This window comes from Excalfactoria chinensis, chromosome 3, assembly GCF_039878825.1.
Source record: "Excalfactoria chinensis isolate bCotChi1 chromosome 3, bCotChi1.hap2, whole genome shotgun sequence".
Taxonomy (NCBI): domain Eukaryota; kingdom Metazoa; phylum Chordata; class Aves; order Galliformes; family Phasianidae; genus Excalfactoria; species Excalfactoria chinensis.
In genome coordinates this window covers 16,229,853-16,256,013 of record NC_092827.1, presented here as the reverse complement: position 1 = coordinate 16,256,013, position 26,161 = coordinate 16,229,853, and the positions used below count along the sequence as shown (strand labels likewise).

At 39.9% G+C, this 26,161-nt stretch overlaps 1 protein-coding gene across 3 annotated transcripts in view; it reads left to right on the top strand.

Annotated features, from left to right (window-relative positions):
- Positions 1-24,683, top strand: part of COLEC11 (collectin subfamily member 11) — a 34,877-nt gene extending 10,194 nt beyond the window's left edge. The window contains exons 2-7 of one of the 3 annotated variants that reach the window (XM_072332066.1): positions 5,135-5,290; positions 11,849-11,920; positions 20,028-20,099; positions 20,696-20,749; positions 22,282-22,377; positions 22,548-24,683. In XM_072332066.1, coding sequence (XP_072188167.1) covers positions 5,161-5,290; positions 11,849-11,920; positions 20,028-20,099; positions 20,696-20,749; positions 22,282-22,377; positions 22,548-22,939 — 816 coding nt within the window. In that variant the 5' untranslated portion in view covers positions 5,135-5,160 and the 3' untranslated portion in view covers positions 22,940-24,683. Of the gene's footprint in view, positions 1-5,134; positions 5,291-11,848; positions 11,921-20,027; positions 20,100-20,695; positions 20,750-22,281; positions 22,378-22,529 lie in introns of all 3 variants that reach the window. The other 2 variants (XM_072332065.1, XM_072332064.1) reach the window with 2 other exon arrangements.
- Positions 24,684-26,161: the final 1,478 nt, after the last annotated feature.

Here is a 26,161-nt window from a genome sequence, read left to right as displayed (position 1 = left end):
GGGTTCACAAACCTCATCTCTCAGCAGCCCAGGCAGACTCCCTAGAGATCACAGTGCTCAACAGTTGATTTGACATTATTATGCTTAGAGACGTTTTGCTTTTTTTATGTTGTTTTGTTTATTTTTAAGGGAAAACCATGCAAATTCTTTCTCTTTCTCCTCCTTTCATTTATTTCAAAGCTTTCAACCTGCTGTGATGTACTGCCCATTGTAGGTACAGCAAATTTGACTCATAACCCTTGCATAGAGAGCATAGTAGGAAGTATTTGTACTTCTGCAAGTGCTGAATATCTATAGGTTTCTCGCTGGCATTGGTTATTTTAACACTGAAGGTGAAGGACTAACATGGATTTTGGAAGACACACTGGCATCCTTTTCTGAGGAATGTTTTCAGTGGAATTTAATTTTCTAAATGTCTGTATGGATCTGGATGTGAAAGGCCTTAAAGATAGGTCAGAAAGGCAAGGAACTTTCCAGGGTTTTAAAATGAAAGGTATTTCTGTAGTATGTACCTGGAGATGAAACTACTATTTCAATCACATAAGACCATTTTAGCTGCAGAAGAGGTGGTTTATTTTATAACAGGAAAAGGTGATATCCACAGTGTTTCTGGTCTGATTTCTACGATTAATTTGTCCCTTTACTGCAGCTGCAGCAGACATTATAGCTTTATCTGCAACCTCTTCAGAGACTTCCTCTGTTACTGGCTCTTCTCAGACTGAGGTAATTTCCCAAGCGTTCACAAGGGGCCTGGATGTTGTGACCTGCTTGAAACCAAGGAGCTCTGCTCTCTGCTATGATTCCCTTAAGGTCATGGTCTTACAGCCCAATTTCTGTTCCAGGCGAGCTGTCATGGGGCAGCATGAGCTGCATCCCCAAGGCCCGTAAGCTGTGCAGCAGCAGGCAGTGGTGAATGGGATGTTTCAAGTGGTGAGAGAATCCTTTCTTTCTGACTGTTGAGCAGAGCCACCAAGCAGCCCTGACAGAGCCTGTCCTATGCCTGAGTTGAGTGGGAGTTTGTAAAGGGAGATGAATATTTAACATGTCCCCAGACTTTGATCTTCCGGTTGTAGTCTGGATATGTCAAAAGACACATAAAATGAAACCAGCAGAGGTAGTGCTGCCTTTATATTCACCAATGCAGAGACTGGAGCACCTTCCTCATTTCAGTTCCTTCTGTCTTAGGCTTTTCATTTGGTTCTGTAGTTCATCACTGACAGTCTTCATCACCAGGGTGCTGGATGCTCATGCTGAAACTGCTTGGATTTGCAGGCTTTCCATTGAGTATCTGAACTACTTGGTTTACAAGCCTTTCTTTGATCTTCTGGATGAATTGGGGATGCATGAAAAAAAGCATGGCCAGCAGGTTGAGGGAAATGATCCTCCCCCTTTACTCTGCCCTGCCAAGGCCACATTTAGAATACATTGTCCAGTTCTGGGCTTCCCAGTTCAAAAAAGACAGCGATCTCCTAGAAGGAGTCCAGCAGAGGGCAAAAAAGATGATAAAGGGCCTGGAGCATCTCCTGTATGAGGAAAGGCTGAGAAACTTGGGTCTGTTCAGCCTGGAGAAAAGAAGGCTGAGAGAGGATCTGATAAATGTTTATAAATATCTAAGGGGAGGTGGGAGTCACTTGGATGAGGCCAGGCTCTCCTTGGTGATGTGTGTGATAGAACAAGGAGCAATGACCTAAAACTTAAACATAGGAAGTTCCATACAAACATGTGGGAGAACTTTACAGTAAGAGTGATAGAGCACTGGAACAGGTTGGCTAGAGAGGCTGTGAAATCTCCTACTATGGAGATATTCAAGACCCATATAAATGCCTACCAGTGTAACCTATTGTAGGGAACCTGCTTCAGGAGGGTGGTTGGACTTGATCCCTTTAGGTCCTTTCCAATCTTTGGGCTGTGAAGCTGTAGCTGTGGGATCAGGCAGGACCCATTTCTTCTCTTCCTGCAGTTACCACCCAGGATGGTCCATCACCTCTCAGTGATGCTGTTGCTGATAGTTAAACATCTGTGTTCAGGTGCTGTGTTTCCAGGCACAAGCCTCTGCCATGTCCTCCTGCCCCATGCCTGTCAGTGTTCTAGAAGTGTTTGAACAACTCCCTCAATAATACGCTTTGACTTTTCGTTAGTCCTAGTGTGATCAGGCAATTGAAATTGATGATCTCTGAAGATTCTTTCCAACTGAATTTGCCTTGCCTCACTTCACTATGTTTTATTGCTCCCTATTTCACTTGCTGTCTGTTGTGACTTGGACTGTGGGCTTGTCAAAAAAACCAAGACCATCCACTGTGGATACTAAGAGCTCCTCTGGGATGCCAAGTTCATCAGGATGTAGTGCCTTCTACACTGTGGCTAGGAATTTCCTCTAGGGGAAATGTGGTTGGATTCCAGCTTAATGTATGTGAAACAATTTAGGCAGCTGGGAGAGGGTTGCTATCATAGTATTCTGATGTGCTATAAGCCAGGTCTGACCTGGCTTCTGGCAGCCAAGACTGGCTCTGTGCATGGGAAAAGCAGGCGATGGTCTGAGACAGTTGAGAACAACAGCACAGCAAATGTTTTTATGCTTATTTTATCAGTCAGAGACCTGGGGAACTGTGCTCATTGCTACTTCTCTAGGGCTTTCCATCCAATATACAAATTTCTATTACTTTTGATACTTTTTCCCACCTTCTGTTATTTCTCCTCTCATGTCCACCTATATGTTATACTTTCTCTTCCATCCCTGCTTCCTCATTCATGGGGCAGAAAAATTCAGTATTGCCTGCACTCTGGAGAACCCTCGAGTGCTGCTGCTGCAGTTGTGACAAAACTTATTGTGGCCTAAATATTTGAGCAGCCCCTGATGAGATTTGTTTGCTCAGCAATACAAATTTGTTTGCAGCAATTTGCAGCAATACCTGAGCTAGGTATTTTAATGCTGATTCAGACATGTATGCATGAGCTGCAGTCATCCTTGTTATGGCAGCATTAGCAAAATTCTATAAGTTTAACACTCTTAAGAGGAAAAAAATGCTATTAACATCTGCATATATGTGAGTGTTGTCCCTCCAGAATCAGCACCTTAAGTTATGAGAGGAGACTTCTGCAGATGACATTAGTACTTGGCAATCTGAGCAGAGTGTTGTGAGGTTATGACGTGTATCTCTAGTAAAATTGCCTGTATTGCAGTCTGCTAGATTATAGATAATACAGAACTGAGAAAGAGAGTTTAAAAATAAAACTGTTACGCTGCAGATTAGTGGAATCTTTTCTGGTCCACATTCTCCTGAATATCTTGATCCACATGAAAATGCCAATGTTAGTATCTCTCTTTTTCTCGATAAAACCTGTAGCATTAGTTAATCCTATGTAGTGTTTTAAGTTTTTCATTATGAGGGAAATAAGGCTCTGCTATGTGGCAATCTTATCATGAACGCGAGTTTAATCCTAGGTAAGCAGCTCTTCATTGCTAACTGTAACTATATCTGTGACTGCTCAGATGGGGGTAGAGTTGGTATCTCTTTTCTGGCCAGCTTAGGCTGAAATATTGGAAATACGGACTTCTTTTTTTTCCTCAGAGAGGTTGATAATGTATTGGAACAGGCTGCTCAGGGAGGTGGTGGAGTCACTGTCTCCCTGAGGGTGTTGAAGAATCATGGAGATGTGGCACTGAGACCCATGGCTTAGAGGACATGATGCTGATGGGTTGATGGTTGGACTAGTTGATCTAGTGGCCTTTTCTGACCTTAATGGCTCTATGAGTTCTTCCCAGGTCCAAGCACATACCCTTATCTTTTCCAGGCACACTCTTTCTCTTGCAACTTGCTTTGGAAAGAAAGCTGGGGAATAACTGGAAAGGGAAAGCTGACCCATAAAGCCGCACATGGAGGGCGACTTGCTCTTCTCTTGCTCTATCTCTTAAGCTTTGGTGTCTGCTCCATCAGCTCATTCTTACCCTGAAGTTCTGTCCCTGATGGAGGGCACTTTTATTTCAGCTTATCTCCAAAATAACAGATCCACCCTCTTAGACCCTGCCAGGTTGGGACACAGACCTGTGTACTGGCCCTGTGCTTGTGCCCAGATCTGCAATGCTTATTTCTAAAGAAAATGAGAGTGTAGAGGGTAACATAGGGCAGTCTTCCTGTTCTAGATGTAAAATGCACACAGCTGTGTCAGGGCTATAAAAAGTGATATATGAATGCTTTCTCTTGAAACCCTGATATGACTTTCAGCTTGTTTGTGTAGTAGAAAGCCTTGGTGAAAGAAGAAGTGGAAAAACATGCCAGAAGTACATAAATAACACTTTTGTCAAGGAATATTTCTAAAGACCTCCTAAATATCAGCTTTTGATGGTCTTTTCACACAAATTCCATTTCTATACTGTTGTTTTCAAGAGATTTCTTCACAGCCTAATACCAGGAAAGCCATTTCACATGTAAGCTTAGGTGAGGGTATGTTTCAGATGTGAATCTTCTGGGGATTTATTGAAGGCTCTTATTTAACTTCACTGTATGATATAGTGCAATACCATCTCCATCCCACTCACACTGAGTTATGTGAGGGCTATTGAAACTAGGGGGTTGAAACTTGATGGTCATTGTGATCCTCCTTTTCAGCCCAGGCCATTCTATGATTCTACTGTGTCAGACAATTTACTGGGCATAATTTCAGTGCGCAGGCAGATGGAATGTGAAATTCCAGGCCTTCAGGTTGGTCTCATCACCTACTGAATTGCTTCTTAAGAGCAGTATGCACTCCTAAGTGGCAGCTAAGTGCTGACATTTTTCAGTGCAAGCCCATCTACTAGATTTTTCTCCTTTGACCTTTCCCTGCCTACAATGAGAAATAGTGAACTTGGAGTTGCCTGTCATTGACTTTACTTAATCTCTTTCTTGACTAAATTCATCCTGAGCTTTATCTTACCCACTCTAGCACCGGAATAAACTGCTGAATGTGATGCTACATATTTCACATATACCTGTGTTACGTGCAACCTGCTTGGAGGACCTGACACATCCTTCTCATGCTGTGTGTGTTATAGCATGCAAAAATATATTGTATGCATAGGAGGATGTTGCATATGTTCAGAAACTGTTGAAAGTCTGTGGAATTCTCATAATTGTTTATTCATTCTTTTGTTTAGGAGTCAGTGACCTGTAAGTGCTCATTATGAAGAGAGATCTGGTTTTCTTGGTGACTCTAATTAGCCTTGCCTTCCTGTCGCTGCTAAGGTCTGGATATCCTCAACATATTGCAGAGGAGTCCTGCTCTGTTCAGATTCTTGTCCCAGGCCTCAAAGGTAATGTGGAAGTCTACTTCATCATTCAAATGCTAATACTCACTTTCTAACAGGCTCATCTGCACCACTGGTAGCTTCTAACAGAGACCAAAAAAAAAAAAAAAAGTACCTTTTCTCTTTGTCCAGTTTGTAGCCTCCTTGTACATGAAATTTTAAGGTTCTTAAGATTAATTAAAGTCTGTTAAAATTAAAATGGTATAGAGAATGCATGCAAAAATTTCCCAAACTTGCTCCTGATCATTAATGCTTGCTTTTCTGATATACGTGGTCTAGTTGTTTTCTCTGTGTTTATACTCATGACTGATAGAAGAAGACTGTAAAGTCAGGCCCCACGTTATGCCTTGAGAGATTTTCATTGCCATTTTACAATGTCCTAATGGGAAGTATTTTGTATGTTCTGCTTTTATACTTGTCTTCCTTTGGGCTAAATTTCCATTGGTTTTAAATGCCCGATTACCTTTTAGAAGAAGTAAAAAAAAAATAGTTAGGTTTTGGAATTTTTATGTATTCTGAGGGGACTGAGGCAGAATTTTTCCAAAATATTCCCCAGAACTATTGCCCAACAGATATGGTATTATAAATCGTTGATCCTTCTGCAATAAAGCACATATTAAAGAACCTTAGGTAGGAAGTCAACATCTGCAACAGCATCCACTATGGTGGGAAATCCCAGCTCCATTATTAGATAGTCAATAAGAGAGATGTCCATCATGGAGGTTGTGGTATTTCTAATGAAGTGTAATGTTCCATTTGAGAAGAACAGCACTGGTCTGTTACATCTAAGTTTTCTGAGGTATGACTAAGCCTTGAATGAATTAGTTCCACTGAGATATTTGCTGTGAAATAGGCATAAAATAATAAAATCTTTATATAATTCACAAAGAACAATACAACCAAGGTAAAGGCGTTGCCCAGAGTTACGCAGATCACTCAAACGGTGACCACAGCAATGGAAACCAAAGTCTTTGAAATGGTTTCTCAGGTCAGAGAAGTTGTGAGGCTTTGACAAGTTTTGTGACTTCTTTGCCTTAGTTTCCCTACTTGTGCAATCCATCAAAATTAACACCTTTAGCTATGATTTTTTATGAAGGGACCATTATTGCTATTATATCATAGTCTTTTTTAGAAAGCTTAAGCAGTATAATAGTAATCTTGGCCCTTTTCCAAAAGGCAAACCTGAGCCAGGAAACAACAAAGAAGCCTGGAAACCATCATATGCCAATGATTTCACTCTGCTTCATGTATTGAAGGCATTGCAGAAGTGAGAGAGATTGATGTACAAATTCAGTGAAGCACAAAATGGCCTGATGCAGCCCCAGTTGATGTGAAGTCTCTAAAAAGCTATCAGTGCTCCAGCTACACTGTCAGGGGGTCTGGCTCCGAGCATTGTTAATGAGATACTGCTTTCCACCCCCCCCCTACCCCCCCCCCCAGCACATCTCCAGGCCGTTTCAGTGGCCAAACCTTCCTTTCAACTGAGCATTGATGTGGCTGTGTGCCCAAATTTCAGCTCCCACACAATGGGGTTTTCTCCGTGCGGCTGTTAGATTTGCTCCTGCTTCTCCTTGGCTGAGCAAGATCTACAGAGACAGAGCAACAGAAACCTACTCCGCTGCTAGGCATGAGCTAGATGGGACTTAAGAAAAAGAAGATACTGGGAACCTGTGGAAGAAATGATGGACACTATGGAATGTGTGAAAGGAAAAAGGAGAAGGTGGAGGCGATGCAGAGAGTGGAGCCCAATTGGCAGCTGAGGGAGAAAGACTCCAGGAAAAAGGATCCAAAGTAGGGGAGTGAAATGAAGAAATTTTAGAAGAACGGGAAGAGATAAAGGGAAAGAGAGAGGAAGGGCGCAGAGAATGAGAATGAGCAGACAGACTGGAAACTGGAGAAAAAAAAAAAAGACTTAAGAAAATAACACAAAGCCAATTAGGACCCTACAGAACAAAGGATATTGGAAAGGGGATGAGATGAGAATGGAGGTGGAAGTGGAAGATGAAGAAAGCCAGTGAAGACACCCAGAATAGAAAAAAGGCACAAATGAGAGTAAGGTCAGAAGCTTAGGTCTGGGACTGATTTTTTTTCTTTCTTTTTTTTTCCCCCTAAAACCTCACCTGTGTAAAGGAGAAAAATGAAATGAAGGAGGGAAAAGTACCATGGCTCTGAGAATCCAGACAACAGAATGATCCGTGTTTTAGAAAACCAATAATATTAATAATGGGAAAGTGCATTTTGTGTGAAGAAGGAATGGATAGCAGTGTCCTACTGTATTGCTCACTACACTGTAAAGAAAAAAACATTACACAGAAAAATCCTTCAAAGCTTTTTTTGTTTGTATTGCCATCTTGTTTTGTCTCCTTTCCATAATCTAAAGCAGGAATTATCTCTAAATTGAAGGAATATGAATTTGAAGGCTGGACTGTTTGGTGGATAAAATGTTGATTAGATGGTCATAGCCAAAGGGTTGTTGTCAAGGGTTCTATGTCCCGCTGGAGGCTGGTCACAAGTGGTATCCCCCATGGATCCATCCTGGGACCAGTGGTCTTCAAAATCTTTATCAATTACAGTGGGAATGAGTGTACCCTTAGCAAGTTTGCTGATGACACCAAGCTGAGTAGTTCAGTTGACACAACAGAAGGAAGGGATGCCATCGAGAGGCACTTGGACAGGCTTGAAAAATGGGCTACGTGAACCTAATGAGGTTCAACAAAGCCATGTGGAAACAGTTACACTTGAGTCGAGGCAGTCCCAGGTATGTGTACAGGGAGAACTCATTGAGAGCACTCCTGTAGAGAAGGACTTGGGAGATCCCAATGGATGAAAAGCTGGACATGAGCCAGCAGTTTGCTCTTGCAGCCCAGAAGGCCGATGGTGTCCTGGGCTGCATCAAGAGGGCTGGCCAACAGAGAGGGAAGTGATTGTCCCCCTTTACTCTGCCTCTGTGAGGCTCCACCTGGAGTACTGTGTCCAGGCCTGGGTCCCCCAGCACAAAATGAAATGAGGAGCTGTTGGAGTAGATCTAAAGAAGGGTCTCAAATTCAGTTAAATGACTGGAGCACCTCTTCTATGAAGGACAGCTGAGGGAGCTGGGCTTGTTTAGTTCAGAGAAGACTCTGAGGAGACCTCGTGTGGCCTTCTTGAATGGAGCTTATAAACAGGAGGAGGACCAAACTTCTATGCTGTCTGATAGTGATAGAACAAGGGGGAATGGTTTTAAACTAAAGGAGTGGAGATTTAGTTTAGATGTTAGGAAGAAATTTTTCACTTGAAGAGTGGTGAGACCCTAGCACAGGCTGCCTAGAGAACCTGTGGATGTCCTATCCCTGGAGGCATACAAGACCAGGCTGAATGGGGCCCTGGGCAGCCTGATCTGGTGGGTAGCAACCAGCCCACAACAGTGGGGTTGGGACTAGATGGTCCTTAAGATCCCTTCAAGCCTAAGCCATTCTATGATAATTGTCTTACTCAATGACATAAAACACATAAAAAGTTAACGCTACATAAATAAAAACAGTACTCTTTTTTACACCCTTACTTGCTGATACTGCTCACACAGAAGTAATGGAAGCCAAGGAATGCTTAACAGTTCATGCAGTTACTATTTGGTGTGCTATTTTTATTACAGTAGATCGTATCACTCAAAGTAGGAAGAATGCAAACAGAATCAGAGACAAACCCTGTCCCAGTGAATTCACACAAGCAAAATGACAGCAATAGTAAGATTTACTGTATGAACTATCAGAGATCACTTCCAGAGGTGACGGTATGGTGCAGTATCAGGTTTGTATCTGCTACGTAGGTGCTGCTGCCCCACCATTCAGTACTAGGACTAGATTTCTTCTGGGATTGTGGAGCATCACAACAACATGCAGCACTGCTGAGCATTTTCTGTTACTGCAAAGCACTGGGAGATGAGCTGTGTATTTGTATAGCAGGGCTAGGGCACAGAGGGCAGGGGCAAGGAGGATGCTAAGCAGGTGGAATGGCTGCAGCTGGAGAAGGAGGCCACACTGCAGCTGCTGAGTATGAAGCACAATTGCATGACTGCAGCTTCCTGCACTGAAGGAACAGGGACTATCCAAAAAGGGGACTGGGAAGACTAGGTATCTTTCTCACATTTTAATTATTTATTTATTTTCCTAAATCAGTTGATGTTAGTCACTGATAAATCATTTCTTGTCTAAAATTACTTAGTAGAAAACCATTTTATTTTATTTTATTTTATTTTATTTTATTTTATTTTATTTTATTTTATTTTATTTTATTTTATTTTATTTTAATTTTTTGGCCCTTGACACCTTCCCAGTGGTCAGTGCACATACAACAGAAACAAGGGCATAAGAACTGCAAAGCTAAACTGGCCACTGCTCAGTTCCTGATAGCAAAGATCTTGCTGCTTAGAACAGCTGATAACAAAAAACTTGCTAAGTGATCTGTAGCAGGACCTGTAACAGGGTAATCTCCTTGCAGGGAAAGTTTCTTAAACACTCACTAGGGAATGTGGTGTCATCTTATTATAGGAATAAATACAGGCAAGTGTAATGGCCTGAAGCAAGAGTGATCTATTTTACTGATCCCTAATGCTCAGCTTTCACTCTGAAGAACGTGTAAAGCAATAGGCTGTAATAGCCTGCTCTGAGCCTCCAGAGAGCAGGGAAAAGTCATTGTCAGGATTTATCTTTGGGAAGTAAAGAACTCATAACCAGCCCTGAGGAGGGAAAGACAATCATACAGAACCTATTGGTTACTTGGTAATAAAGAAGCGGTGTTCCCAAATGTGCCAAATAATAGCCTGTTCCATACTAACAGTATTATTCACTGGGGATTATGTGGAGTTTGTCCTCATTAAGGTCGGAGAATGGCCTATTTTTGCATGTCTGAAGGCAGGAGAGGTGGTCTGGAGCTTGCTGGCAGCCTGAAGAAGGAAACAGGTTGAAGGCTGAGCCACCTATGTCTATAAGGAGTGTGAGCTGGAGGCTGCAAATTTGAAATGTGCAATTTTGGCTTGTTTTTATGTGTTATTTCTGTAGTCCTTCTCTAAAATATACCTTCCAGCTATGACAGAGAGCTTAAGGGGAACAAGAGAACCACTGACCTTCCTGTTATGGTGCTTACTTTGTCTTCCTCAAGGACAGCTGTTGCTCACTCTCCTCTCCTGCATTACAGAGCTGGGATATCAAGCCTGTTGTGCTAGCTACGGATTTTTTATCATAATGTTTTCTTTTCCATGGAAGCTGTAGAAGTTTCTGTTTTTTCACATACATTTATTTATTAAAGGTGGTTATTTAAATTGTCTTATTTTCAACTGGGACAGAAGTGTTTCCTTCAGACTGGTGTGATGCTATGCTCTGGTTTTAGAAGAAAAAGAATGTTGATAACACACTGATGGTTATAGTTGCTGCTAAGCAGAGTTGTACAGAGTCAAGGCTATTCTCAGCAAAGGGTCCAAGTTGCTGGCAGGGGACAGAATTAGGACAGCTGATTCCAACTGGCCATAGAGATATCCCATACACATATCCCATGTGAAATCACACAGAAGGAGCATTGAAAGGAGTGGGAGTTCATCTTTTTCTCTTGTGCTGCTCAGGTGGGTAGCTGAGGATTGGTTGTGCAATGATGAGCAATGATGTATATGTTTGTATAAGCATATGTATGTAGTCATAACTATGATCCTTTTCTCTATCTTAGTAAATAGGTTTATCTCAACACACAAGTTCTACTCTGCTTTTTTTTTGTTCCCACTCCTCTCCCCTTTTCCAATGGGCGGGAGTGAATGAGCAGACAACTGTGTGGTGACGAGCCACCTGCCAGGTTAAATCACAGCAATCATTCTTTAAAATTTTATTTGCCTGAGAGATTTTTAAATTTATATCAATGGAAAACAACAATAGTAGGGGACAAAACAATTTAAGTGACTCCAATGAAAGCTGCCAGGTAGGCACACTGTATGGGAACTGTTGGGTTCTGGCCTGAAACACTGATTGATCACCTGGGGAAAGGACCTGGTCAGCCCTGGGAGCACAGGTGAAGGCAATTCATCTGTGTGACTGGAAGGGGGTGCAGTCTGGCTGCAGTTCTCTTAGACCCCATTGAAGGGCTGACTGCCACTGGGGAATTATCTCTCTCTGGAGATTCCTCCTTGGTGAAGTTTTCCCATGTGACCCTAGAAACTTAAACACATTCCCCTGTTCTGCTTTGCTGTGAAAAGGCAATGTTTGCTGTATACTCAAGATGTGCTTGGTGAATGTGGAGACAGAAGTCTATGTGTTGAGTCGACGCTTTGTTCTGAGGCTTCTGCTTAACTAAATAGTGCTATTGTTGTTCTGTGTTGACTAGAGCTGTGAGGGTTCAATAACATATTGACTTCAGTTTTGTTGGTGACTGTGTTCACTGCAGGAAAGATATTCTCTGTGCTTCAAAGCTCTCAAGTTATGTTTCACTTGCTTTATTTTTTCCCATTTTAATAAGCTTGTATTTTCAGTACAGAAAATGACACTCTTGTCACTGATACCAATAGAAAATAGTTCTGTTTTAATGTGGTTCTTTTTATGTCAATAGGAGAGGCTGGAGAAAAGGGGGAGAAAGGTGCTCCGGGTCGTCCAGGTAGAGTTGGCCCTCCAGGAGAAAAAGGTAACTTTGTTAAAGAAGATATGTCTTTTTGCATTTGTTCTCCTCCTGAAGAAAGGAAAGTTGACCTTTGAATGTTTTCCAGGAGATGCATATTGTGAAAAAATTCACATTAGGTTTAGTCAGAACCTTTTATTTCAGTACTAAAATGAAATATTTGACATCCCCATCATTAGAACGTTGGAGTTTTTACCAAACTGAATTTGCCAGCTTCTTTTCGAAGCCATCACAGTGGTAATTTATACTTCCTTACAATGACTTGTACTCTGTTACATATTACTTTTGGGCAGATATAGAAGTCTTATTTCTGCAGTTTCCCTTGAGACCAGGAATCATGGGTAGAGCTCATCCTCTAGAATTCATTGAGAAGCTTACAACTCCCTTGAGGTGTGTGTGTTCGGTCTGTGTACATTCCTTATGGAGATGTAGCCTTCAAGGACAACTGTCATAAAAAAAAATTTGGAAACTAGAATTTTAACTCCCACAAGGTAATGCAGCATGAAGAGAAGTGAAAATACTTCAGAATAACTTTGGTTAGGTCATATCCAATCCTAGTCCAATATCTAGTCCAATGTTCTACTTAAAGCAGGATGGGCTTCAAATTTAGATCAGGCTGCTCAAGGTTTTGTCTGGTGGACTTCTGAAAATCTCTAAGGATGGAGATTCCATTGTCTTTTTGATTGGCTCACTCTCCAGTCTCATTGTGAAATATGTTTTCCTTAGGGCCAATCAAAATTTGGCTACTTATAACTTGTGATCATTGCCTTGTATCCTTTTGCTATGCATCTCTCAGAAGAGAAAGGTGCTTCTCCTCTACAAACCTCCTGTAGTGGAAGAATTCTAATAATTAGATCAGTTTTTCAGTTTTTCATGTGCCAGTATATCTAAAACACTGATGTGACTGGATGAAGAAACATTGAAGAGAACATTCATTGCAAGAGAAACGTACATGAAATTGAAAAGCGATGAAAGAAAATTTAATACTTATGCATTCTATATCATATTTTTCCAGGCAGTGCTTTCAGTACAAAAACTCTTACTGTTTCTGTAGCAACATTTTCTTTCTGCTTTCCTTTTGTGTATCCAAATTTGACTTGACATGTATTGTTTTGTAATGTTTAGTAAATGCTTCCTTTTGGTATAGTAAGAAATTTCACAATGATTTTCTCAGACATAACCAGTTCAGCTCCTGTTCCTGAGCAGATTATCTAATATCCATTTGTGATCTGGTATTGGCTTTGCCTTTTAGCACTATTTTTTTGATCTCTTGGGCATGTAACACTAATGCCCTTGACAGTCTTGTCCAACTATTTTAAAATCTCAGTTGGTATAAAGCTTAGACTCGTGATCCAGGTACCTAACACATACCTTACTGAATAATGTTGTCTCACATTCCATTTGCCCCATTCTATGAGTACACTTGGATGATCACAGAAGCTCTGTTTCTGTTCAGTGCACTGTTGAACTGCAGTCTCTATGTTAACACATATGTCCCTCTGTAGTTTTTAAGCACATTTTTGTGGAGTCTGGATAATTGATGTCTTATTGGGCTAGTATTTGTCTCCTTCTATGGATAGAAACTGCTACATTTCATTGTATATCACTACTATTTGAATAACTGCTGGTTTACATGAGGAAAGATTATAATTTTTGCATTTGGAAGTACAATAGTCAGCAAATAAATAATATACATAAGAAAGGTTTTTTTAAGGTACGTTTGACCTGAAATGAACACCTCAGAATTAGAAAGTGCTGCAAATGTTTTCATCATTCTTTCTTCACAATATTGACATATTTCAGTAATTCAGACGCTCATAAACATTGAAACTTTCTGGTGCTTTCTTGAGGTAAATCTTTTTCTGAGTGTCCTGATGTTTCAGGGTGACATCAGACATCCTAATGTCTTTGGGCACTGATTAAGGTTAAATTCCATTTACTTTTGCCATTACTTTTAATTAATTATATAGGTCAATTATGATGCATAGCATGTCAGCAGAATTTAAAACTGTGTTGGCGTTATGTAAAGTGTAGAACACTGGATCAAGTAAAATGTTAAGTACAGTTGTATGATATTCTTGGGATGGGACCAAACAGTCTCTACCTTTGTGTTGGCACAGCCCCTGATGTGACTTCACAGAGTCACAGAATTGCAGGGGTTGGAAGGGACCTTGAGATCATAGAGTCCAACCACTCTCCTAAGACAGGTACCTTACAACAGGTTGCACAGGTAGACATCTGGGTGGGTCTTAAGTACCTCTGTAGGAGTCTCCACAACCTCTCTGGACATCCTGTTCCAGTGCTCCATCACTTTTACCATAAAGTTCTTCTGTATATTTGTATGTAACTTCCTGTGTTCAGGTTTGAGGCCACATTGCTCCTCATCCTATCACAGTGCACCACCAAGAAGAGCCTGGCTTCATCCATTAAATTAGATATTTATGTACTTTGATCAGATCTCTTCTTCGTCTTCTTTTCCCCAGGCTGAACAGAACCAGGTTACACAGCCCTTCCTCACAGCGGGGTATTCTCCAGGCCGATTTTCAGCTTCTGTCAGCTAATGCTTTCCAAGGCAGTTCTCAGGCATTCCTGGGAACTAACAAAATGAACAGCTTGCAACTGATTACCTTAGTTTAAAGAGAAAGATGATTTAGGATTATGGAGTACACCATTCTTGGCCAGCTGGTTCCCAGTGCTAGGGAGGAGTCCCAGGCATTTAGTTTACTAGTACCGACATAGCCTCTAAGTATGAGAGGAGTCATTAATTTAACTGGATTGGAGCCAGAGTGCTCAGTCATTTGTATAATCAAATTCTAAAGAGAGGTAATAATGTCTTAATTTATATTTTAATAGTAGTGATTGCTCATTAATATGTAATCAATCAATCTCTTACATTTTGGAGTCAACTTTTACAGGAATTTATTGCTCCCTAAGGAGTGCTGCAGGCAGAATTCCATATGAAAGTCCTGACATTGGCAGCTATGGATTCACAGAGTGGGTATCTAATTCAAAACTATCTTCCAAATCCAACTGAACTCAGTAGGATTTTAAGAAAACTTATGCTAAATGGTGTGGACAAAATAGGCTTCAGTGTAAGTAAATATCTAGAATATAGGGACCTTAGGGATACATCATTTAATTTATACTTACAAGATGCCAAACAATAGAACTATTGCTTAAAACTCAAATGCTAATCTGAAATCCTTAGCAGCAGTACTTTAAAATGATTAAGACTTTTCCACTGCTTTCCAACACTGTATTTTTTTTGTACTATTTTTATCTTCCTTTACAAATTTTCTAGTCTTTCTGATTTCTTGTCAGCATAGGTAGCTGTTAACAGTTTCCTCTTTCTCCACCTCCATTTGTTCAGTGGAGCTTTTAAAGATGCACTTTGTCACTGAACTACCTGTCTCACATGGTGGATCATTGTTAAGAGATGTTTATTTCTCCATTGCTCACAAGAGTAACTTAGATAAATAGGTTAAAAACTAAAACTTCAGGTGGCTAATGCTGGGTAAAATGCATTTGTCCCAGACACGTAAAATTCCACTGATGTATTCAGAATTCTTGGATTTCTGGTTGCCAGTAGTTCTAAAGAGGGGAAGGTCTTGAATAATGCCATAACATTGTTATGTCTTAAAAATACATTTAATCCTCATTTAAGTCAAGCTAAATATCTTGCACTGCAAGACTAAGAAAATGTGCTGTGGAAAATATTGTGCAGTTTGTCTATATATATATATATATATATATATTTTAATTATTATTCTATATTTTATTTGTTCTTTTTATTCTGTATTCTTTTTGGTAAGTATCCTCTGCTGACTGCTGTCAAAGATGGCACTGTAGCTGACAGTCTTCTGGTCTGGCTTGGGACACTTTTACTTATATTGCAAAGTAGATCTCTGTGATATCCATTATATCAAATCATAAAGAATTCATCCCTCAAGTCTGGGAAGTAAACTACTATCCTCTTTTTCCCTTTGTCATAGCTCAGTTCGATGTGGCTGTGAAATGGTGAATTTGAGTTTCTACTGGATTTGTCTTTTTGGCATCTTTTTTAAAAGGAGTTTTATGCCCTCTTTTCTGTTCCAATTAGTTCTGTCTAAAGAAATTGGCCATACTGTCTGAACACCCCCTTTTACAGTGTTGCACTGAGCCAAAGCCCTCATCTTTTCACCGGTTGTGAAGCCCACCATTCATCTCTGGTTATTATTTCTTCTCTTGTTTGTGAGCCTGAAAAGGCCAACAAGAAGATCAATTAGAATTCCATTCTCTTCAGTTCCCCATAAAATCCTTTAAGTCTTCTATAATTGGTTCCAATGTATATCACCTTTATCTGGGAGATGACAGGTGACTTGCTTCATATTCTTCATTCAAACACTCAGTTCAGCTTCCTACTTCTGGTCTATGGAGACTTAATTTCTTTCATTGTCCTCATTTCTTTCCAGCTCTCACTTCCTGATTTCATTAAGACTCTTCAGGCTGCATTTTTGGCAATCACAGGGCCACTGAAAAGGACTTCTTGAAAGGTTTTAAAACTTTTGAAACCCTCAAGGCAGATGGGTCTCTCTTGAAGCTATCTGATTTATTCTGCAGAAGAAGCAGAATAAGCAAGCCCCTGGAGTAGAAGCCGGGGTTACTCACTGTAAGAGAAAAACTAATCCAAATAGCTCCTTAATGAGCACAGGGGACTTAATATATGTCTTTGTTGTTTGAGGTAGCATACTTTTTACTTCTAAGCAGATCGTGTAGTTCTTACTGGTTATTACTCCATAAGTTGCTCATTTTCTGGGCAGTATTTATAAGAAAGAATGTGATGTTCTTTTATGTGTTATATTTCACTTATGCATTATAGACATATGTTTATTTCATTTCAAATAGATCATCTGGCATTACTACTGTAATCCCAATTTGTAAGTGTCCAAAGCAAGAAAGGTCACTTTCAGATAAATATTAATAAAGTCATTGCAAGCCAATATTTTTGAGATTTTCAAGGAAATACTTTCTCATTGTGCTACCTGTATTGGATTAATATCCACTAGTTACAGTCAGTATTTTTATAATCTGCACAATTCCTTGGGAATACGTCTTTGAAGCGAACCATGAATCTATTCTGAAATTGAAGCATCATCTACAAAGTAAATCAGCATCTGTTTGAGTGAGTTATTTCTATTCTTTCAGTAAGAATATACTGGATAAGAGAACAATTTTGTGGTCTTGAAGATATGATTTCTGAATTGAGTCCACATCAAGTAGAGGCTGAATCTGATCATGAAGGAAAATTGACTGTAGGACTTGGCAGGTGGATTAGGCCAACAAACCAATGAATCATAGAATGGCTTGGGTTGTAAGAGATCTCAAGGGTCATCGAGTTTCAGTCCCCTGCCACAGGCAGGGCACCAGCCTCTGGATCTGGTACTAGACCAGGTTGCCCAGGGTCCAATTCAACCTGATCTTGAACATCTCCAGGGATGGGACATACACAACCTCTCTGAGCAGCCTGTTCCAGCATCTCATCACTCTCATAGGAAAGAGCTTCCCCCTGACATTCAATCTAAACCTTCCCTCCTTGAGCTTAAAACGGTTCCTCCTTGTCCTGTTGCTATCTACCCTTGTAGAAAGGTGATTCCCCTTTGTTTATAATCCCATTTTAAATACTGAAAGGCTGTAATGAGGTCTCCTTGCAGCCTTCTCTTTTCCAGACTGAACAAACCCAGCTCCCTCCTATCATTGTAGGAGAGGTGCTCCAGACCTCTGATCATCTTAGTGGCCCTCCTCTGGACCCTCTCCAGAAGCTCTCTGTCTTTCCTGTACTGGGGGCCCCAGGCCTGGACGCAGTACTCCAGATGGGGCCTCATGAGGGTAGAGCAAAGAGGGCAATCACCTCCTTCTGGCCCTGCTGGTTACCCCTCTTCTGATGGAGCCCAGGATACCATTGGCCTTCCAAGATGCAGGAGCATGCTGCTGGCTCATGTTCAGTTTTTCATCCACCATGTCCATTTGACATCTATCAGTACAGAGGAAATTACTTCTTCCTGAGTCATATGCCTTCAACTGGTGGCTGCTTAAGACTTTCTGTAATAATGAGGTAGACATTTGTGGTAGCAGTGGTAATGGGAGGATGGCTGGACTACATGATCTTGTTGGTCCTTTCCAACTTTGTGATTCTACGATCTCCCAGTAATCAATTTGCATTAAGAAACATGTCACTAATTTAAAGGTAATAATGAAGTCAGTCATAAGATGATCTTTATCAGCTTTAAACATATAGAAAGTAAGTAATTGTCTGTTCTGTTGCACTGGATCCCACATCTTGACAACAGATCTTCAGTTGTAGATCCACAACTGAGTCTGAACGATGACAGTTTACAGAGGTTCACTTACTGGATCCTTGTGGTAGATTTTCCTCTGAGTGCCTCTGATTTTCTCCTTGGTCTTGTGTAGCAGGATAGTGCACAGCAGGCATTGCTTTGAGCAAAGAAATAAAAAAAAAAAAGGACAAAAATAATAAAAAAACAACAAAAAACAGTCTTAACTGACACAATCACTGAAATAACTGCCTCCTTATTTCTTAAAGCAGTCTCAGTCTTATCTTTCTGCAGATGGGATCTTCAGGAGGCATTTGTCTTCTTATCCCTGTAGTCCCTCCATCTCTTCTCTCTGTTAATGCTCTGTGGTACGGTGGGGAACCCACCACCTATGATGTAATTGTAGAGCTCTGCAGTCTCCATGTTTCTTCTTGACAGTATGATACAAAGAGGCCTTAATCTGATGGCAGAGCATTGATTCACTGAGGTATTGCACTCAGGAAGGAGTATCACCAATGTACATGGAGATATAGTATTATTTCCTGAGTCTCCTCAGGGCTAAAGCAGCTGTAGAATCAGGCAAACTGACAAATTCAATAAATAGTGAGTGTAACAAACTGCCAGTTTTTGTTCTGTAGGTCTCTGGAAGTCTACTTAAGGCAAGAAAAAAAAAAGATAGAATGAGGGCTTTGCTAGTATAGACTAAGTTCTTTCAGATTCACATAATTAGCATAATTATTTTTCATAATGTTTGAGAAATGCCATACAGAAAAGCTGTATGATGTAACAGGCAGGTTTCATCGGTTTTGTTATTTGAGGTCTGGAGGAGCTCAGCTCGGTTACATCAATACTTGGTCTGTGGCATATATTTTATTGGTAACAATGCTTCTGTCTGTGAAGACCGTGATGGCAAAGAAACTTTTCCTCTGCATATTCTGTTTCTCCTGAAGTCATTCTAAAATTTTCTCTTTATTGCATAAGAAACTACAATTAGTAGAAAAGAGTTTAAAGTCAGGCAAAATAAGCTGTCTTACATCAGAATTCTGTCTGTATGTCAGGGATATATACAGATAGATGGCAGTGACTGGTTCAAGCCAATCTGCTAACAATTTCAGTTCACCTTAAGAGGTGGGTGGTTGCTTTTAATTTGTGAAAACAGCTAAGGAAAGTGATTTTTTGAATGGCTTTTTTTTTCTACAACTGCTGTTTGAAGTATCCTACTGAAGCACCTTTAAAATTAGCGACGTTCAGCATTTATACAAGCATGTGCATGTGTCTGTGTTCAAATATGGCTTCCATTCATTTTCATTTTTCTTTAATATAGTCTTTGTAAGAAGAAAGAATGAAGATGTGGTTGCTACTGCAAAAATAATTAGCGGAGCCCAAATTCAGTCTTACTATAACTCAGCTCCAGTGGGGCCACTGTGTTAGCTGAAGCTATTAGTCTTGCTTGGACCCCTTAGGTCTTTTCAGCTCCATAATGTATCCATCCATATGTTTTGATGGGATTCTCCCTTACTGTCAACATTTAGGCATAATCATGCAGCAGAAGTTTGCAAAAAGTTTTTCCGGTGGATCAGAGCCAGGATCTGTCTTCATTTGCACCTGCATACTACTTTAATGTCACTTGCTTTGTAAAGTTCAAATCATAATTCCTCCTCACAAGGAGTGAATTGAACTTCTGGAGTTCAATGAATATTGTGAGTACATTTCTTCACTGAAAAAAATAGTATTGTAAATATGCTGGAATCTGAATTAATCAGAATACACTGTTCATATGTTTTGTCTTTCGGTACATATAGGAGAAATGGGAGACAAAGGACAGAAAGGCAGCATGGGGCGGCATGGAAAAATTGGTCCTATTGGTTCAAAAGGTATGCTTAGTGCAATTGCTTCTTCATTTGTGTTTCGGATGAAAAACTGTTATCATTTGTATTTGGTTAGGTACTCTCAGACTTCATCATAGTTGTCTGACTACAGTATGAGATACTCCCTATTGACTGAGTTCTGTCAACCATTTACTTTTTGCTCAGCACTGAGATCTGAGAGTACAGGTTAATGGCTAAATTAAGAACTTTGCATCCTAACAGGTATGTGTGGGCAGTTAAGAGAATTAGATGGGAAGACACACTGTATTTTGGCATCTTTCTAGAAACCACAGTACTTGAATTCTAGTCTTGCATACACTGCAGGCTTGGTCATTTTGACCAGCCATGTTTACTTAAGCATCTGGATTATAAATCTAGATTTAGATTGCAGTATATACTATATAGCACTTTTTGTCTACATGATCCATATTTACTGCTCCTATGAAGTTCACAAAAAATAAAAGGATGTTGGTACATATTCTTTGCATTCAAGTTTCATAACTTTGGTTTGCCTTTTTTTTTTTTTGTGGATTGACTGGGGCAGAAACATTTTTATTCTTCCTCGGGACTCCCTAAATTTATATTCTTTTTCATATTTTTAGGTGAAAAGGGAGATAACGGTGACATAGGACCACCAGGTCCTAATGGTGACCCAGGTAATCTATGACACACTTTGTCTATAACGTGAAGGATTTTAGAAGATGCAGGTGTCATCACCAAAAATGTGTCTTTTAAAATACTGAGAAAAATGATTATAAATAAATATTTAGATAGCTACTCCTCACAGCAACTTGTGATATTTTCAAGTAATGTTAAAAAAATATATATTGAAGCTGCAGTAGTTGCTGGACATGCAGTCTATTTGTTCAAATGGCATCTCAGAGTTACTTACAGGTTTGATGAATACAGTGAGGAATGAAGTGCACCTGTCAGTAACATTCACCACTGATGGAAAAGGACATCTCTGTATAGTCTGCTCAGGATTCCAGGCAACTCAAAGGATCAGGTATCATTGCAGGAACTTACCAGGAATATAGATACTCCAGAAGAAAAGGTGGAAGTCTGGCAAAAGAAATGTAAACGTTAGAAAAATGACTTATGATTTTGCCCATTTTTGTTCCTTCTTAGCGGAGTGCACTAAAGGTGCATCAAATAGTTTTCTTATGAAAACATAATTTGTCACTCAATTCTTGAGCCAGGCACTGTCTTATAGTCCATATTTGGTACTTAGGCTTAGATATCTGTACTGAGTAACTGGGTAGTCAAATGCAGATTTGAATAATTACACTCAGAACTGGAAACCATAATTGATTCTCTTTTTGAGAATTGAACTCATGGAAGTAACAATTATCCTTTTAGCATTCTCATTCAGATTATCTTTGTCAAATCAATATCAATTTGGCATAATAGATGTCTTCCTATTCTTTGAATGGAAGACGTACAGTAACTTCTGCATTTGAAAAGCGTGGAATTGCATTTTACAGCTAATGATGTGCATTACATGGTTGGAACATTAGCCTTTTGATCTCCTGGTTTAGATTCCTTGTGAGGAACAGGTGAACAAGAAACTAGAATTTATGTCTGGAAAAAGTGCTTTTTGGAAAAGACTGAAGATGATAATTTCATCCAAATGTAACACTTTGATAAACATTTTTAGTGTTATTTTGTTTTATTTTATTTTTTGACAGGGGATATCTCTCTATGCCCCAATTACACAGGACTGAAGCTTCAGAGGAAAGGAGGTGTTATGGTTAGGTTCAGACAACTGTGAGAACCATTATGGCACATATTCATAGAGTCATAGAATCACAGGGTTGGAAGGGACCTACAAGATCATCTAGTCTAACCATCCTCTCATTACTGTAGCTACAGCAAACCACTAGACCAGATCTTGTAGCTCCTCATCCAGGCACCTCTTGAACACTGCCAGGGACAGTGACTCCACCACCTCCCTGGGCAACCATCCCAGTGCCTGGCCACTCTCTGAGAGTAAAAGTTCCTTCTGATGTCCTAGTCTAAATCTCTTCTGGTACAAAGGAAATATTAGGAAAGGCTACAAGTTTTGGGCCATTACTTGTGAAACAGATGTGCCTCAGGGCTGCCCAGATGGGCCTTTTCATGAAGTTATTTGGATAATTATTGAATTTATATGTGCTGAAGTAAAAAAGCTGTCTGTTTCATTTCATAGGCATCCCCTGTGAGTGTAGCCAGCTAAGGAAGGCTATTGGTGAAATGGATATTCAAGTGGCCCAGCTGACGACAGAACTAAAATTCATAAAAAATGGTAGGCTAACTTTATAAATTTTCCTTTCTCATTGCCACATTTTAATGGTGGAGTTGCTCGTAGAGAGTATCACCATCTTGCATTGGATTTGTGAAGCTATTTTGGGGTGTACAGTAAGTTGGTTTATAGAAATGCGAGTGCTCACTTTTCAGCACTGCCCTCCCCCGCAGCTGTTGCTGGTGTGCGTGAGACAGATAATAAGATTTATCTGCTGGTGAAGGAAGAAAAAAGATACAAGGAAGCCCAGCTCTACTGCCATGGAAGAGGAGGGACGCTGAGCATGCCCAAGGATGAGAATTCCAACAATCTGATCGCCTCGTACATCAACCAAGCTGGGCTCACCAGAGTTTTCATTGGGATTAACGACCTAGAGAAAGAGGGAAATTTTGTCTATTCTGACCGCTCACCCATGCAGACCTTCAACAAGTGGCGCAGTGGGGAGCCCAACAATGCCTATGATGAGGAGGACTGTGTGGAGATGGTGTCATCTGGAGGGTGGAATGATGTTGCATGTCATATTACCATGTATTTTGTGTGTGAATTCGATAAAGAAAATGTGTAAGCTTGTCTGCTCTTTATTGTAAGATTTTAAGCAGTTTGTATAAGTTAGCCCATGTTCATAGAGGACAAATAATATTTTACACATATGTCACATCAGTGTTGTACAGCTGTAAATACAACTTAGGTATTTCAAATATCGTTATTTACCCTTCAGAAGGGAAGAGCACTGATGAGTAAGATATAGATTGTTTTTTTTTTTTTCTGTGGGAGAATGTATGTATTTAGGGAAAACTGTTGTTTGGGGCTAAATTCTGCCCTTAAAGCATTTAACACATGATTTCATGACTGTAAGGGAAGGCAGAATTTGGCTTTTAGTTTTTAGAGTGATTATTTCTGAAGGAGTGGATTCTTAGTATTCTTATATCTTAGCAAATTTAATAGTTATAGATGTTAATTGCTTAATTGCTTGTAGCACTACAGGGATATTCCAGCAAGAAGGTGAATAATTTGTATACTCCAGTTAATTAGCGCGAATATTACTGTAAGTTTTTTTGAATGTAAAGGTGTTACAACTCTATTTCTTTCTTTCTTTTTCTTTTTTTTTTTTTTTTAATAGCCAAGTCTAGTCAACAAATCAGGAGTCCCACCAATTCTGTACAGTTAGTTTATTAAAATATATATCATGAGGAGTTTTAATGCTGGCAGAGGATTCAATACTGAAAGAGGGATCCACGCCAGATGAGAGCCTTGGGGTTGGGCAAAGGTAAAAGTAAGATTTAGGTATTCTGATATCTTTAGCTGGAAATGATTCAGTGAATGAACTATTTAAGGCCCCAAATAATTTTTTTTAAGTGAAAGTGTTTCCCATTTGTTAAAGATGATTTTGGTACATTGTGTTACAAAGCAAACAAAATACTGACCCTTCACAGTGTAAGGTAAACTATAAGTAGGCAACAAATCTTACAGAAGTGGTTTAGCTAATTGTTTTGGCAGGACAACAGCCTGCATGGTTACTCGGACTGTGGGAGTAACCTCCTGAAAAGCAGCAAAATTGTCCAAGATTCTCCTGTTTATGTATATAGCAATAATGTCATTTTGCACAAATAATTTATGTACTCAATTTACAGTTGCATATGATGGAAAATGTGATGTATATTTTAAGAAGTCAACAACATAATTTCACAAAAGAAATGATAAATTACTTTGAATCTTCCTAGAAGCCGGTTGCATGACATCTAATTCTCACTGTTAGGCATAGAAAGATGACTACAAAATCTGACTGTTTTTTCAGGAATATCCTGCACAATGTTTTATGATGTTTTTTTAAGAAGAAATGTTCCTTTGTATAACATAGCAATTGATATACTTATCTGATCATTATGGGAGGCTGGTCTACAAGGTATCCAGATTGGATCTGGCTTGTGGTTGCAGAGATTCTCCCACAGCAAGACAAGTCCAACTGAAATTAACTACAGTGCCATGGTACATAACCAGAGATCAGGCAATTCTGTTTATATCCACAGTTTAACAATATTTGATGTGATGCTATTATTAAATACATAATAAAACAAGCTATTTTGTTTGATGTATTTACTCTGTGAATTTGAATCTATTATACATATGTTTGATACTAGCGTTGAAGATCCAGTAGGAAATTCCTATAGTATTTGAATATCCCAGCTCCAGAGCAGCCATTCAAATAAACAGATGGTCCTTTGACTGTTTCACCTTCTTTCTTATGAATTCGTAATGATTGCCTTGACATACCAAACAGTCCAAATTTCAATTAAAATATGGAAATTATGAAAAATAAAGGAAACATAAAAAACATTTATTTCCCTCAGCTTTTATGTTCACCAGGATATGTTTTTGCAACTCTTGAAACACGAGATGGAAAGGAAATCAGTAGTTAGAGACTTGTATGCTCTTTTATTTTTTTGGCTGCTACAGTTCTGGTTTCACTGTTTGGGTGAGGGGAGCAAGGCTGATACATAAGATCTCTAGCTATCCTGCAAGAAGCAAAGATGACACATCTGATATTTAGCTCTGTGTGGAACTGGGCAAGAAAGGAGAGCTTGGAAGTGATGGAGCCCTTGATCTTCTCTTTCACCTTCCAGTTGCTGACCTGCATAGGCAGGCACCTATGAGGGAGAAATCAATGATTAGTGTGACTCTCAGTCTACACAAATCCTGCTGAAGTGCATGGAGCTCTCAATAGAGTTTGGGGCTACTGTTATAAAAAAAAAAATAAAATCACATGATAAATTAGCTTTGTTTGGAGAATTTTCCATGTGCATTAAAACCTGTTTAGTTAGATCATTACTCATTCTGTGTGGTTCTACAGAAGCTTTTTGAATGTGTTTGTATGGCAAACATGCACTGACAGGTTTCCCAAACTTCCCTTGTGTTCCATACTCTTAATAGATGATTGATTCCTTGTCCTAAAAGTTTGCCTATAGCCCAAATGTATTTTAGTCTAAATTAATGGACAAGTTGGCACTTTTTAGGAAAACAACAATAAAAGCTTTTAAAAATACATATACAGTCACCCATTCAGGGTCTTGAATGACTTTTTCACATAAAATACATATTTTCTTCACCTATAGTCCTCATGTTTAAATGCTAAGGCTGTGTTGCTTTCTGATGTAAGAGCTAGGTGTACACTCCTCTTCTAAGCGCCAACTTGGTAAATCTGGCTGGGATCAAGCTGCCTCGTCATTGTTGTCTTCCAAGCAGGCCACCATCTCTCATGCCTCACCCTGATCATAGATTCATAGAATCATTTGGGTTGGAAAGGACCTTTAAGAAAATCTAATTCCAAGCCCCCTGCTATAGGCAGGGACACCTCCCTCTAGATCATGTTGCTCACAGCCCCACCCAGCCTTGCTTTGAATGCTTCCAGGGAGGGGATATCCACAGCCTCATTGGGCAACCAGTTCCAGTGTTTCACCACCCTCACAGTAAAGAATTTCATCCTAATATCTACAGTGAATCTTCTTTCTTCCATTTTAAAGCCACTTCCCCTCATCCTGTCTCTACCTGCCCTTATAAAAAGTCCCACCCCAGTCTTCCACTAGACCCCCTCAGGTACTGGAAGGCCACTATAAGGTCTCCTCAGAGCATACTCTTCTCCAGGCTGAAGACCCTCAACTCTCTGAGCCTGTCATTGTATTAGAAGTGCTCCAGCCCTCTGGTATCTTTGTGGCTCTCCTCTGGACCTGCTCCAACAGCTCCATGTCCTTCTTGTGTTGTGGGCCTCAGAACTGAACACTGTACTCCAGGT